Source organism: Hylaeus anthracinus, unplaced genomic scaffold (assembly GCF_026225885.1).
Source record: "Hylaeus anthracinus isolate JK02 unplaced genomic scaffold, UHH_iyHylAnth1.0_haploid 12002, whole genome shotgun sequence".
In the NCBI taxonomy this organism is placed as follows: domain Eukaryota; kingdom Metazoa; phylum Arthropoda; class Insecta; order Hymenoptera; family Colletidae; genus Hylaeus; species Hylaeus anthracinus.
Genome location: NW_026534349.1, coordinates 1,701,275 through 1,718,098, shown reverse-complemented (window position 1 = coordinate 1,718,098; position 16,824 = coordinate 1,701,275). Strand labels below are relative to the sequence as shown.

Sequence of the window (16,824 nt, the reverse complement as noted above, 5' to 3'; positions counted from 1 at the left end):
CGAGAACACGGGCGAGCAGAGGTGCGCAACCTCCGTCTGGTGTGTCCTGCGGCCGCTTGTGGGAAGAAGCCCCAGAGGAACGCCAGGTGGGAAAATGACGAATGTCGCTACATTAGACACGGCGCCGCGTACACCACACAGAGATTATGTGATCCCGAGCGGTGGCTGGCTACCACACCGTGACGGCGCTGGACATTTTTCATCCTTAACAACAATCGCAAACACGGCAAAACAAGCTTTGTTTAAATTTACTTCGGTTGCCTAGACACTGCCATGCTCCTTTACGGTGTACGTATACTTTGATCCTGTACGAAACGTACGAGATGATAAAAGAGGTCGAGTTGAACCGATACGAAACGATATTAACCCTTTGACTACGGCAGACTTTGATACGCCGGCCGTATCGTAATACTTATTTCTTTGAGTTGCTTTTTCGCGATATGCGAAAAGCAATGTTAGGATATTTATTTTATTACGGACTATCAAGGGAGTACGGTATCAAAGAAGTAAGTTGGTATGGTAATCTCAGGAGTGATTAATTTAACGACCACTCTGGAGCGACTTAATCGGAAACGCGTACTTTTGCATAGGCGAGCGGCTGACGTTTCCCTGACGCTTCTTCCGACGCGCCGGGCATTAAATGTTTTCCTAATTGTCCCTTTGCCGACTACGTATTACCAACGTGGAAACGGTATCGCAAAAACTGGTGAGGATCGTCTTCCCGTCATCCTTCGCGCGGATCGTCCTGGCGTCATCTCCCCCGGTCCCGTCCGTGGAAAGAATTCGCGAAAGAAACAGGAGTCAGTTTTTAGCGGCCTTGCCAAGGTTGGCGTCTTCTCGGAATCGGTGGCACCCGGGAGCAAAAATTCCGCGAACGACGTGACAGCATCAATGGCTTCGCAGCTCGTCGCGCAGGACCCTTTGTTTGCTACTTTTCCGACGATAAGTCGAACTCTGATTCGTCCGACGGAACGCCATTACGGGGAGTAGATACTCTGGCTTCGATAAACAGTGTTCGACGAGATACCTTCGTGTCAGATCGATGCAAGAAAACGAATTGTGAAATACCTGAAGACCGTACGCGGTGAAAACAATTCTATTCTATCTCTCTATTGTATCTCTAGGCCTTCGTTATTGACCATCTGACTCTTTATAGAAGGATATTTCATCTACTTGAAATTGGACATTTCGCTATGGCGAGCGAGTGAGTTTTACTATAACTGATGCGTCCCGAGAAACGGTTCGTCACCGAACCATCGCAAGCTAGGCCATAAAATCCTGACCAACACCAACCCTACGCAAACTCTTGCACCCCGCTTCACTATCGCGCTCCTACGTACTATAATTTTTCATTTTTAAATTTTCCAATTTTGTGTCCTCAATTGTGGACGCCAGGTCCGAAAGAGTTAACGAAACGCCAGTGACATTCAGCGTTACTAGCCGTGGCCGAACAACCCCTCAGACACATTAGCAAGTAACGAATAGTCAGAAGCGTTAATTTAACGAGGATACAGACCTCCGCCAGTAAATGTCGCGACATATCGAAACGCGATCTCCGTCTCTCGTCCTCGGTTCCCCTTACGTAATCCACCTCACGCGCAATTTACTCGCTTCGAGCGTTATCCGTTGGCCAATCTCGCCAGCCTATTCTTCTCCGCGCGAACCGTCCTGTTTTTCGCAAGTTCAGCCGCAAATTAAGATTCATTTAAGCCCTGACCGAGGTGTTAATGACCCGTGGCGCGTCTCATCGTGCAAAGTGTCGCAGATCCGACGAAATTCCCTCTCGTTACGCGCGGAAACCTGCTCGTGACCCGACCGAAGCTTCGATAACATCTTTCGGGGACCCTCGAGTCACGACGATGCATCTTCGGATACGTGTGTCCTCGGACAGGGATGGCCACACTTTTATTCGAGGAACGGCAAAAAAAAAACCGTGGCGATTTCTTTAAGAGGTCGAGAGGTCGTACTTTTATTCGTTGAAAAATTATGGAGTTGTTCTTGACTCTGAGTGTGATTTAGATAATATTTTTTTGGATTTTTCAGCGCATTCTAATTATTTGATTTAGATCAACGGTAAGACACTCGACCTCCGGCTAGCAAACGTCCGCGTCTAAATGTTCATTATTGCAAAAATGATAACGGCTGGCGCAGCAATTTCGTACCGCGTATTTGTCACGTGCGAACGTCAGATCCAAAGGCAAATAATGAACGCCGCGCCGGACCGAGAGGCAGACTGAATTAATTTAATCTGTGGTGATCCAGCAGGATTCGCATCCGTCCTAATGACGCGATAATATTCGGATGTAGCCGTGTCTGGGCGGATGCAAAGTTCAAAGGTCACTGTACCGCAATCATGCGAACGGGTCACGCGTATGGATGGACAGCGCGCAGCGCGAACACTCCGGACGAAGAGGAAGAGGAGAGAAACTGGAAAATAATGCCGAGAAACGCAGACGGAAGCCTCGAACATCGAGTTTTATGCCTCGAAACGATGTTCGTTCTTCGTAAAAGCGAGACGTTCTCAACGGAAGTTGGCTATCGTCGTCCGAAAAAATACTAAATGAATTAGAACAATCGGACGTTCGGGAGAAGTGCATGAAGAATTAATAAAAGAAGAATGATAGTAGAAGCACTTAACTACGACTTAACGTTTTGTATCAACTACAAATTAATGCGTTCTGTATTCCCATCTGTATTCCTCTATCTTTCCTAAAATGAAACTAAAGTCGTAGAGAACGTGCGCTTTAAAAAACCCAATAAAACTGTGCCAGTATTTCCCATCGCGATTAATAATATTCCTACCACCCCTGACTTCCACGCCATTTTTTCCACTACCGTCGACAGATAACTCGGTTAAGATCTCGACGGTGTCCGGACAGGATTGAAAGCGCATTCGTTTTCGTTTGTTTAGCGCAGTGTCGCGGAAACGAAATTACAGCCGCTGTCAGTAAGCCGAGGATACCGTGTGGGAGCACACGCGAAAAGAGGCTCTGCAGAAAAGGAAAGAAAAACCGTGGCAGGGGATACGCCCGAGACGGGGACGAGGCGAGACCCACGGGCAATAATTCTCGTGTTTTAGAGAGGCAATTTCGAGTCGAGTACGCGCGCACGAACTGCGGATTTTTCGAAGTCTGTACTTTTCGATAATTTACGCCAACGAGGGGGCCCCGGCTACGCGGAGTTTCTGGGAACCGATTCCACCACTCCGCGGGCTCGCCACTGCGAATCCTGATCGCTGATACAGGGTGGGCCAAGTAAGTGTGACAAGTCGCAACCCTGTAATCAGTCCACTAGAGAAACGATGATTGGTTCGAGGAGTAGGGTAGACTAGGACCACTTTGGAGCGTTTTCTGTAAGGTAGCGTACAGTCACTTTGTTTTATGTCATATCTGTTTTGTAATAGGCTTGTAATTATAAACAGGTTATCTGGTTTTAAAAGAGCATTATTTGTCTTTGTAAACACCATCAAAATAGTTAACAATATTTTAGAAGAATCTCGACAAACGTTTCAAATAAGCCCATGCCTAGGTCAATAAAAATACTAATACTTTAAAAAATACTAATACAACGAAAGAATTCGATCCATTCAGAAAATATGCATTTCCATTGAAAGAAATATAACGTAACTGTCGATTGCACATGCACCATTGCACTTACAAAAGGAACACGGTCCTGCAGACATGTTTGAATCATTCATCCTTTACGTTCGACGTTTTTCTCTAAACGCACTGATAACGAAGTTACGACTCGGCCCACCCTGTATAACTTCGGATTCGCGTACGCGAGCAGCATGTAGGGGACAGTTTTTGTCGAAAATTGCACGCAGGGCCCGCGTCCAATCCGCGTCGTCCGTTTATCCGAGCCACCGACCCGAGAGATGCATTTTGCATCGCGGAAGCTATCCACCGTGTTATCGTACGAACTTTCAAGCAAAATGTTCACGGCAAGTACCACGATTTCCGACTTTTTCGAGACGATACGTGAGAGGGATAAATTCGACGAAATTTCCAGCACGAGCGCACAGGGTTCGGTCGTCTTTCAACTTACGCACCGACGTTTTCGCTCGGCATATAAAGCACCCTTCGACTCGGACGGAAAACGATGCATCGCGTGGCGCCGCGACGGTTATTCCACCGAAAATCACGCGAAATTCCACGGGAATCCTCGAATCGCAGCTTCGTGACACATCGACGTGGATTTTTAAGTGGATGCGTTGGAAGCTCGTAAGCGATCAGGTAGTGGATACTATAGATGGCCTTCGAGAGAAAATGTATAAGAGAAAATATATAAAATTGATACGCGGAAGTGCGTCGAGTTTCTATATTTAGCAAACATTACCTTAGATAAAGATACGTCTCTTCAAAGTGACATTTTCGTATGGATTCGCCAACAGATCATAGAGACCCTATAGAACATCATCTCTCTCTCTCTAAAAACTCCATGACTTTGTCTTCACCAGAGCAACTATGTACCTACTATAAAATACCCGAGGGGTCAGTCGAGACCCGCCGGAGCCCTCCAACGGTGAAAACCGCGAGCTGAGGAACGTCGAGAGCCAATTCCCCCGGGTAGCACGGTTTTATCTCCGATAAAAACGGGAGCGACCGTGAAAGAACAAAGGTAAAAACAATGGGGGCAATTTAATAAGAGCGGTGCGTGCGGTTAGCCACGAAACTGCGAGGGGTTTTCACCAGCTCGCTTCCAAAGACCGCGATGCGGTGCACTTACACTAGTTGCGAGGCGAAAGGGAGCGAGTACCTGTATTTAGCGTTGAGCGTTGCGTCAAACAACGGCTCGGGCCGACGTCAAAGTCTGAGTACGTGGAAAAGAGCGCGGAGGGGGCACAGGTTGGATGCAGATGATCCGAGATTATAGACATTAGGGACATTAGCCTCGGCGCTGTACGATTCTTCGCTGCCCCGCGGTGCATTCGTACCTCACACGCGTCCATTTACTCCACGGCTGCACTTTCCGCCAGGGGAGATCGTCGCCGCTTAATATGCACCCTTCGCGGCGAGTAAGTGATTCGAACCGCGTAATTTGCGAATTTCAGTGCCCGAGAAAGTCACGAGGGCTGCTGTCGCGGTTATTAATGGACCCCGACGCCCTTGCGTGCGCGTACCTCCTCCGGGACCCCAACGTTGGCTCCCTCAACCGACATCGATGGTTTTCTTCTACCGGATACTCGAGGCTCGTCGCGGCTTTGTAATCGTCTAAGCAACATTCAAACACGCACGTTCGAATTTAGCGTTAAGAAATGCGATGCAATTTCAAGTTTCGAAGTATTCGTTCCGAAACAGTATTAGATGAGCTTCAAGGGGAGAAAAATTGTCCTCGAAGTTGTGGATGAGATGGTTACCTGTTCAGGTAACACCGAAGACTATGTCTAATACTATTCAACGCATTATTCGAGTCCAAAGTTTCATAAAAAAAAAACTGAACAATAATTAGACGGAGGGAACGTCAATTAAAGCAATTCCGAAAACTTATTCTAAACCTAACGAAAGGAATCCCACAGCGCTCGTTCAACAATACAAACGGTGGGATCAACATCGAAATAGTGCGTAGGTTTTAAAAGGAAATACGACTTGAAAAGCTGATGGTTAATTCAAAGAACGAAGATGTATGGCCCCTCGAGGGCGTGCGATCAAGTTGGCCGTTTCCTTCAATTATCCTCTAAACACTCTTCGGCTTCCTCTTCCAGCTGAAACGTACAGATCCGACGAAATGTTATCTCCACTGTTAGCGTACGGTGCTCGGTACTCGGGCAATAATTGAATAACTGAATCCACCTTCCTACAAACGCCTGTCCGCATCTCCGTATCTACGACGCATCTTCCTTTATTTCTATCAGTCAATCGGAAGGGACCCGCCAATCCATCGGATACGCGGGAATATAAAGGTACGGCGCGGAAAGCCCGCGAGGATCCACGCTCGCTGAACAAGGATAAGCCTATGATGAAGATAACGAGACGGGCTGAGGGAATTACCTACAAAATGATGAGGGAATTAACCGGCTGTGTCTATCGTATTATCGCAAATAATACTTGTCCGAGATCCGGTACAGTTAGGTGTAATTAGATGAACTTCGACGTGGTTCCTCGTTCGATCTATCCATTCGACGGAATCCTTCCGGATGCCTCGTTTGGAACAGAGACGGACAACATTCCTCTCTGAATACAAATTTCATACCGATTCACAAGGAGATGCCTAGGGGGGCTAAAATTTTGTGTCGAGACATTTGGAAACTATAGAATCTAACATTTATTATTTTTGTATTTTGATCAAAATGTTCAAGTTCCTTAGTGAAAAGCATATTATATGAGTGACGTGGCGTGCAACGCGATACGAATGCTACTTTGTCCGTTACTTGACACTAGGCTTGGAGAGGTTCGAAGAGCAATTTTCTTCCTTTTTCCTACCGAAATTAAAAGTAGCCGAGGACCCCTCTCGAAACAAGAACGGACCACCCCCGATTAAATTTCAGCCATCAGTTTTTGGTCCGGCGACGGGCGTTTTTCTTTTCCCTTTTCTTTTGTACGATTATCTTTTCTTTTTAACCGGTCAGTTATCTCCTTTGGAGATCCGATTACCGGTGGTATTGTGAGGGCCGGTTGCAAGGTGGCTGCGACCAGAAGGCAAAGAGAGAAGAGGTCCAACGGGACGACGCGAAGCGAGAGAAACGGGGAGAGACATGCGTGCTATTTATAGGGACCCGGTTGAATAACTTGTACAATGCGATGATACATGTGCGAATAGCTTCGATTTTCCACTGTTATCGGCGAGATCGGCCGAGGAAAACTGGATTCGAGGCGAGCCGTGAATGTAACAACCCGAATGGGACATTAGCAGGACCGCTATTTATACCGAAACAAGTGGCGCGTTATAATTGCAAGGGTTTCACGGCGCCGCGCCGCGGCAATCGCTCTTCCATTTGAAAATTAGCCGCCTGTGCGCGTCAATTTCTGCGCGAGCGAGACTACTCGCTTCTCCCTAACTTATCTTCTTTCGCTACGGATTCAACTTAAATATCCGTTATGCGTTACCCTCGATCATTTCTCAGGATACCTCAAAGGCTGAACCTGGAGGTCGAAGCCACGCGTTCAGTTTCGATAGTTTTCGCGAGGCTAGGGAATGAGAGTGTTAATAAACCGCCATAAAGTACATCCGCAGATTACGAAGGGAGGGAGACGTATCGTACAAAGTAGAGCCCGAGGCGTGTTCCAAATGGAATCAAAAGACGAATGAAACATCGAAAAGTACAGATCCCGGGGGCAGCTATCCTGCAATCTACGGCTGGTTTCATAGATCCTGAGTTGATTGGTAACAACCGAACCCGATGGTTCGAGACGTGTATTCGTGGCGAAGTGCCGCGGAAGGTCGTTTACCCTTTCCGCGGAGGAATCTCTTCATCGTGAAGTAGCCGCCTGGACGTGGATTATCTTACTCCGTGTGCAATATCTTCGGCTACTACCCGCCAGCGACTCTCGAGTGCTTTCAATTCGATCGTCGACAAAGTGGATCTGATGGATAGTCTCGAGGATGACTCGACGTTTCCAGGGAAGAAAGGAGACATTTCATTTTTAGCCGGGGAACGTTAACGTGAAATGAATTACACGCCAGGGGAAAGGGGATTCGTCGAGTGGAGAGAGAGAGAGAGAGAGAGAGAGAGAGAGAGAGAGAGAGAGGGAGAGCAAGAGAGATTAAAGTTACCGCCACGAATAACGCGCTTTTCTACTTACGTTCCTCTTATTTCATCACAAACGCACCGCGCATCGCGCTTCGTTACTTCGTTATTATATTTTACATCTGTTTATCCAATTTAGGCTTGATTTTCAAGCTTTGAAACCCCTCATTCTTGTTCCGTGTTCATCAACCCACCTGAGCAACGTTTGTCTACGAGCTATAAATACCTGACTTCCTTATACACGAGGAAACACTCCAGCGATGTCTATGATATTAAAATATTTTATGGAACGTCATTTGAATTTAATGCTTTCTATGTGCACGGTACTTCAACGAAACCACTGGTATTTGTATCGCACAGGAGTGCATACAAGGTGGAAATTATAAAACGTTACAGTGGAATATCTCCGAAAATATCGATTATACGCAGGAATATTTCAGAAAAACGTTTAAAACCTAACAAGAAGCTTCGAGTGCGAAATGAAATTCTAGAATGCCAAAGAAATCGCCACTGTTTCGAGCAACCTGTAATTTACCTGAACCGTGCAAGAATGAAACACAATTTTCTGAAAGAAGCATTCCGAGCACCGCCGTCGGTACCCGCATTGGTACGCAAACGGACGAAGAGGTGCGATTGAAAATCGATGGAGGAGACCGCACGATGAAGGCTGACGTTCCCCCGGCATCAACCGCAGACGGTGTCGACATGAATGCATAAACTCAATGGGTCATTACCGACAGTGTTTACGATTTCAATTACTGGCCGGCTGATAGCTGATCATCGCCGTGTCACGGATAAGGTTATTCGCATGCGGCAAGTGTTGTTACGTTGCGTTGTCGGGTGGTACCGACGACTCTCGATCGTTCCTATCGGTCGAACGATCAGGAAGTATTCCAAATGCTCGATCATCCGACGCTGGATAATTAAAGCGTACCGCGTGCAGCCACCGAAGGCGGGGTAAACTGGTTCGTTAGCGGGAGTGAGATCGCATAGTTGATTAGAACCTAACCGTACCGCACCGACGCGGTGCGCACGTTGAGAAAAATATTAATGACACGGCATAAATTAGTTACAGTCGATCTGCACCGCTTTCTCGTGGGTTTCGACCCTTTACGAGTTACTTCGAATTCGATTAACCGGAGCAAATTCACAGGTGTCGGTACGGAAACGACCCTTTGTATTAATCCTTTTCGCACGAGAGGTGATTCACCGCTAGGTTTGATGCAGTAAATCTGCCAGCAATAATAATTAATTCTTTGGAACTCGAAGCGTCGATAAGATGATTGTCGGCGAGGTAAAGGTGACCTGATTAAGCTTAGCATTCGTGGCAATAAAATGCCAAGAAAACATCTCGAGTTGCTGGTAGATATCAGAAAGATAGACCTCGAGTGCATGGGGTTAAAGAAAAGTTTCATTCCAAGTTTTACGATTCTCGAAGAAGAAGCCACTCGAATTCATTATTCCTGGATAATCCATTTTATTCGAGAACGCGGGGAAAGTCCATTCGAGTGAGACTAGCTGTTCAGAAATTTCCCAGGGAACGAAGGGTCGACGAACGATGAATTTTCATTAGAGGAAAGCGTTTCGTTCCCGACGTCTCGCTGTTAAACGGCCATTGGAAAAAAGGCCTCGAAGCAGGTGCAAAAGATCCGCGCAGACAGTTTCACTTCGAAAAATAGAGCAGCGAGAAGCCACGACTCGACGATGACTCAGAGTGGGTTTCATCCTGGGAAGAGTGGAGTCCTTGACCAGGGTTTCGCTCTCGTATAGAAATTAGTGATAATTATATGGGGCTAGCACCTGCACGCAGCAGCAAAAAACCCAGGACGCCCTGTCGGTCTTTTACCTTTTTTTCGCTTTAAGAGAGCCGTTCGAGGATGACTCAAGGCAGCATTAGGCAAAGTTAGCTCGATGCACGTACGATAATCCCGCGAAAATCACGATAAAATTGCAGGAAGCTGAAAGAAACGTCGGTTGAAAATATCGCGCGGGAAAGTAATACGCTCTCCTCCGAGATGGTGTAACTAATTTCCGTTTTCTGTTCAGTTTGATCGCGCTCGATCGGTGCCGCGGGGTCATTAACGACGATTTTATTTTGAATAATGTCAGGCTAACGAGTAACAGATGAGGCGGGAATTTATGCGCTTTCGCTGCTCTATCGCACTGAAACGTGTCGCCGATTATTTTTTGACCTCGAGTCGAAAATCTCGACTCGAACGCGAATGAAACTGGAAGAGGGTCTTAGCCTCCTATCAAAGTCGACGACCAAAAATATTCTTCGATAATTTACAGCAGCGCGAATCTTTTTTAATAAATAATTCCTCGCGCCCGAGGCAGAACCGTTCTGGGTTTCGTTTGCATTACGCTTCGTTCCGCGGAGTTATTTACGACTGGAAGCTTGTCAAATCTCCAATCGCTTAAAAACTCGGAGGAACGCCGTGGGCGTGAAAACAGCCCGCCGTTTCGGCTGTACGTATAATTTACACACGACGAAAACGCCACGTTCGTAAATTCTTGCGGTAATGCCACGTTTACGACTCAATATACCCAGAACAAATTCTGGACAACGTAAAACCGTGCGAGGGGTGGCTTTGGTCCGTCCAATATCTCTGCGTTTCATCATTCTTTTACGCCGCCACCAACCAGCTACTTTCAAATTCCATTTTACGCCCCGACTTTGACGTATGCTGACCGAAAATATTTGCCAAGTTGGCTGTACCGTGCGGAGGAATGCTCTTTTCGACGGAAGAACCCCCAAAACATTTGCGAGGAATGTTTGTGGACGTTCGTGGAAGCACCTGTCCGACTTTTTATGGTTTGGTGAAGTATACTGGCCGAAAGGAGCCACCTGAATAAATCACTGTTTTACTTAGACCGAGATACACGTGGTAAATCTTTCTTTTGCGACGAGATATAAAATCTTGCGTGCAAAGGTTTGATGACTGATGGTAGCAGAAAGAAATGATATAAAAGTACAAAGTACAAGAAGGTGTGTGGTGGCCCAGTTCTCACAGGTGCACGGTCCGCCTAACTTTTCTATATAAGCCATTCTCGACCGACCACCAAACATACCTCTAAAAATCAGATTCAGTACTCCGAAAATGGTAAGTGAACCGTGAAATTTCAATAAAATCTCCATCGAGAGTACCGAGATGAAGATCGTCGAACGGTCCAGGAACGGGAAATGTTCGTATGCGAATGGTACCCTGGATTCGATGAAGAAGCTCCGACGACGAGGGCAGTTTGTATCGGGAAGGAGGGATTTCCGCGTCTGAAAACGCGAAGATCCCCGGGAACGATACGTTGGATTGAATTCGAATGGCTTTTGGCAGCAGGCGTAGTCGTTATTCTGATTTATCGCGACCGTTCGCGCTGCCAGCGCCGACAGAACGACGTGAAACAATAAAGCCGGACGGAGCGCGATTCGCGTAGTAACATTAAATAACGAGACGGCCGTGGCCGTGAAAGAGATTCGATCTAAAGTGCCGGTTACAACGTTGTCGTAACAACTTTCTTCGTCTCCTTCTACCGCAGCGACCTATCGCTCGTCCGCTCGAAACGCACGCGGGGGAGACCTTTCGTCGATCTATCGCCCCGTGACCGGTCCGACTCGCGCGTCGATTTTCCCTGGAAAACCGTACCCAGAACAAGCCTTTCCTTTCCGCGACCAATCCCTCGATCCTTACGATTAACAACGCAGAGTAACCGACGAAGGATCGAATTGATTTTCTGGTTTCCTTCCCGATTCAGGCTATTCCACATTCGAGGCTAGATTAGCTCCGATTAGAAGTAGAAGATACTCTACTTACCTTTCAGCTGTGTCGACTCGATGGCGAACATGTTGAGGGCCAAAAGCTGGAGGAGCCGCGCCCCCGGAAGCGGCAGCGGCGAGTGCTGAAGAAGCGCTCGGAATTCCTTTAGCATCTGTACACCGGCCTCTTGGAACGTCTCCATTCTGAAACACAAATTTCAAAGCTCGATAGCACCGACGTTGAACCCTGTCAACCGCGATGTTAAAGGATAATCGGATAAAAGTGGCCACGACGGTGTTCGTTCGATCTCTCTAAAATAACATCGCAAACGTCGCGACTGACAGACAATCGACTGGAATGGGAAGGGAGTATGAATAAGTGAAAAGCCAGCCGTGGCACGTATCAGTCACTCGGCAGGATCGTACATATTTCAGGCATTTTGGTCTGGATGAGGACATCGACCTCCATCTCGACCAACCTTAAAATATCGGAAGGCGAATTCAGCCTACCCTAGATTGCGGATATATTTGAAATTCCTTCGCGAACAGTCACGTGTCCATAGAACAAATAGTATCGTCACAAGGATCAAAATTTTATCGCGAACGGACGAAAACCAGTCCCGCAACGCGATCTTCGCGAAAGAGGGAACCATTCGTCGGCGCGTTTGAACTTCATCCAGCGTTATTCGAGCTGCATTCTGCCAAGTCTGAATCGAGTTCAGATACATCAGACGTGATAATTCGTCCGGAACAAACTGGTACACTCTAGAGGGAAGCCGTTTCCACTTCAAATTCCTTACCCCGACTCACACCCACATCCGAGGAGCTGTTCCTAATCGCGGTCTGCGTGCCACGTACTCGCCATTTTGGAGATACGCGGTGGACTACCTTTGCAACTTATTCTTCGTTTGTTTTTTTACTTTGCTGGGGGTATTCAAACACTGATAGTGGGGGTTCTTGCATGCTTTCAAGTGGCTCGAAAATAACAATTCCGTGAATTTAGATCTCGCTGAGTTTAATACGAGAATCAACCAACGTAAAAAAAAAAAGGATAGCTATTTTTCTTTGCTTTGGCGTCCTGGCTAAAGAGACTCCCACGCATGGAGACAGTCCGCGTATCGTTCTGTCGACGCTGTCCTGGAGACGAGCATCTCGCGAACCGTGTTCCAGTAATTAGCCATAACTCGTCTTATCGTTGTCCTTAACTTATCAGAGCCCGCCCAATAACGCCATCATTTTCTTACGATCGACACGGCCGACGCATTCCAGGGACGCCCGTAACGAGGCGTACGAGGAATCAGCCCGCTTCAATTAGAGTATCAAATTATTTATTTGCGAATTCCTCGATAAGACGCGTGGCGAGCGAAAACATCCGATGCTAAGCGAAGAATGCGCCCGAGCACGGGGGATTTAATTAACCGTCCCGATGTTTTTCCGGCACTGGAAAATTTATTTCACCCCGAAGGGTTCCTAGCTCGCCGTGCTCGTGCACGTGAACTTTGTAATTACGATTATTTTAATTGGACGATAGACCTAATATTACGACGCGGCGCTGGTAAGGAGACGCGTAGCAATCAGACCGATAAGGTCTTCACCTAATTGGATGAATTGTGGTTGCGTAACCGATGAAATGATGCTAGATAATTCACTCGCGGCGCGTACGATCCGCGGCGCTAATTTGTTTTGCTTTCTTGTAAAGTTCTTCGGTAATGTTGCATTTTACGACGCGCGCAGGAAATAACGTCGCACGCGATGGCGCGTCGATCGCTTCCTCTATCTTCGACTGATAATTGCGGATGGAAATCGACTCGTGGCAATATTGGATTCGGGCGGGTCGATTTCCGGGCGTGTTCGTCCGCAGGGAAAATTCTCTTCGATCGGTTATGTACACGATATATTTTTTATTCTAAGCAAAGGAACTCGGGCCACCGAGGGGCACCTAAACAACTCGCGCACAGTTTAGTGCAATATTAAATGCTTAATATTAAACATTTTCCAGAAATTAATTTCCAGACTAGCGCGATCGTTAACCGAAAGTATTTCGCCAGACAGTGATGAATCATTCTCATAAAACCGAGAAAACGAGACACCTCGTGCTTTGCATGTGCACCTCGATGAATTGGCAATTAATTTTAACGGATGCTAATGCAGTTTTACATCATCATAAATTTTGCAACTCTCTGTGATAATGTGGGACTCTTGGGATACGAACAGGAAAGTTGAAGTAGACTGAATGTAAGAGACCCCGGGCCGCTAAGGTACTGTTAAACTCCCGTTTCGAACATTTATCACAGGCCTGACAGCTGTACGGTGAATAAACGCCCCAAAAAGTAACATTACATTTCATAAGATTCTACGGTAACGTAATCTATCGCAGGAAGAAAAAAACGTAAGGAAGAAATTAGTTCAAACTGTCTGGAAGGATGAACGATGAAAGCTAACTTGTAAATCGAGCTTATTCTAGAGTCGAAAGGCTACAATTAATAGAATAGAAATTAATTTCCCTCCTAATACACTCGTCGATCCTCGAGAGTTCTCCGGACAGCGATGAGTAATTTTCAAAAAACCGAGACGATAATGGCCCTCGGCGTTCTTCGAGTATATCCGATAAAATGGAAATTAATACCACCTCTGCTAATGGGGTTTTGCATCATCATAAATTTGCAACTCTGCGCGATAATGCGGGACTCTCGAGACGCGAGCACCGAGTCGAAGTAGACCAGAATGCAAAGGACGTTACCAAGGTACTGTTCAATTCCCGTTTCGAACATTTATCATTCGCCTGATCATAGGGTCCGTTCGGCGAATAAACGCCCCTTGGAAGCGTTGCTCGACTAATTCGCTCGATTACTGTTTCCGCGCTTTCCTCCCGTACCATGAAAAACGCACAGGGAGACCAAGGGTGCATTCGTTTCTAGGCTCGTAAAAGTCGTCGAAGCAACGTGCCGGGGCTGCCGAGACAGAGATTCGCGGATGATTTCGACGCTCCTGGGAGGATAAGCTCGCAAAAGGAGAAGAAGAAATTAACGACGATACCGCAGCGCGAGAACGGTCATCTAGCCAGCGTTGATCTCGCTTCGTTGAACTCGAATGATAAAGGAGCGAACGTCTGTGCTCCCGTGAGACCTACTAAACAGGCACCCACGGTAAACACAGCCGGAGAAACGCCGCTGAGATCTCACGTACCGGAGGCGCTATCTTTCCCACAACCTCGTTCTCCTCTTCGTGGCGCCGCGATGCATCTAACGTCTCAGTCGACCTCCCTTGGGTTACCGATCTAGAGAACTCTCGTCACGGCGCCCGTGTCTTTCAACCCAATTCCGACCTATCTCCATCAGGGATCGATGCACGGTCAGGTTGTCCCGCGCGCTTTCAACCATGTACGATTACTCGATTAATAATCACGTTTTAACAGTTTTGATTATGGTCGAGTAAACATATCGATAGATTGACTTGTCCATCCATTGTTATATATATCCACGTTCGAATAATTTCTATTAAAATTGAAAGTAAACGCGGAGTTTCGCTTTCTATATTTTATAATCGTTCAGGCGTTAGTCGTCGTACGGAGGGGCCATTGAAGACTTGGGCTTGATTCGAAACATGGTCGTAAAGCTACCATCTTTATTAAGGACCCGCAGCTACGCTGGCAATATTCCAATTTCACGATGGCCGTCGCGAGACTCCACGACCTCTCGCCTAGTCGGCTGTCTTGTTTATTTCAACATCGGGCTGTTTCGATCCTGTAACGGATCCACGGATCTCAGGTGGATCTTGTTACGCGCTTACAGCGCTTTACGGTAATAACTTTATCCGAGCGTTTCCGAAATGGCGGACTCACGACGCGCGACAACCCTTCGACCGGTTTACACGACTGTTTACCGAACAGCATCGCGAAACGGCCTATCTATTAACTCTTTCAGGCACACGATTGTAAAAGATAAAGAAAATTCAAGCTGCACAGGAGAAGTTTAGTCGTTTCAAAATATGAGCCATCGATGATACCAGGAACAAATGCAACGTATGCAGTCGAACCTAGCCTTCTCTCCGCATGTATCAGCATAACGTGTTCATCTTCCGCATCGCTGCATACGCTTCGTTCAAACAGATGGAAAAATGGTCAAGGAACGAGGTGACTAACGCGCGCTATATATTCCGAGGCACCCGAATAGTTACTTCGCATAGCTGGAAGGCTGTTCCTGACTTCTCGAGATAGATCTGCAATTAGGACGTCGATATCTTATCGACTTCGACCACCTTTCGGTTTACTTCGAACACGCCGGCTGGCAATCTTCGCAATTACTCGTCGATCTTCGATTTATCCGTCGAAGGGAGGTGCAACTCACCATGCAACACTGCGAGTTGCAATTACACGCGAGGTACACAACGCCTTGCTGCTTGTTCCTCGCTACTTAGAGACGCTTCGCGTGCTATCCTCTGCTCTGACTTTCCAGCGACCACGTCGTAAACAGGCTGTAATTGTTAACACCGAAGGGCATTCTTCGTCGCACGTAGAGTGGCTGTTCTCCGAGCAAGCTTTATTGTTCTATTTCCGGCTCGCGCCCGGTCCGCGAGTCTCTATGCCAGAGGTCTCAGGTTTGATCGCACGTGGGAAGGACCACGGGTGATTTGCAAGGAGTCTTGGGTGTAATTGTAGGACTGGACGAGCTGGTTCATAAATATCCTCCTTTTGAGCGTGCATATCGTCGCTGAGATGAACGACAGTTTTAATTTTGTTACGAGATAGATGGGCCTGCTAATGAATGGAGTGTGATCGTCGCACCTCGAGAAACACTTGAGAAAAGTATTCAAGCGGTGCAGTTGCAAACGAGTTACGAGAACTCTGAATCAGAGACTTCGCATTTTCCAAAATTTCTCGAGAAACAGGAATCGTAAACGAGTCGCGATCTTTTCTCTCTCGGCAGGGAACACTGATCGGCGGAGACGAAACAGAGATTCAACGACAGTGTGTCAAAGCACGCGCATAAACTTGCATCGATGGGACGATAAATCTGTTCGAGCGCAGTTAAACCCGAAGAATCGTCATACCGATGCACCAGCGGCCCACGAGAACTCGGAACTCGGCGGTCCGTGTGTGCGACGCCCGATTAAGTTTACGGCGCTTTGATAGACGCTAAAAACATGATTACCATGCGTCGCGCAAGAGTTACGCAGGCTTAATAAGGCTGCGCTTGCAGTGTGGCTATCGGTGAACCGTGCCAGCTGCGATAAATGCGTACTCCTTTCACGTTCAAGGCGCCGTCCGATCGTCAACAACTGTCAACGACCGCTTCGAGGCGCCTTCGCCGAGAATGGAAAGACCATTCTCACGACAGTGAAACTGTCGCTCACGGTCGACCAGCCACGAGCGTATCCTGCCTTTACG

General features: G+C 47.3%; 1 protein-coding gene across 2 annotated transcripts in view; it reads right to left on the bottom strand.

The window, feature by feature from the left end:
* Positions 1-16,824, bottom strand: part of LOC128891554 (telomerase-binding protein EST1A-like) — a 115,727-nt gene that overhangs the window by 80,708 nt on the left and 18,195 nt on the right. For both annotated transcript variants that reach the window (XM_054151120.1, XM_054151121.1), the window contains exon 10: positions 11,497-11,642. In XM_054151120.1, the coding sequence (XP_054007095.1) occupies positions 11,497-11,642 (146 nt within the window). The remainder of the gene's footprint in view (positions 1-11,496; positions 11,643-16,824) is intronic.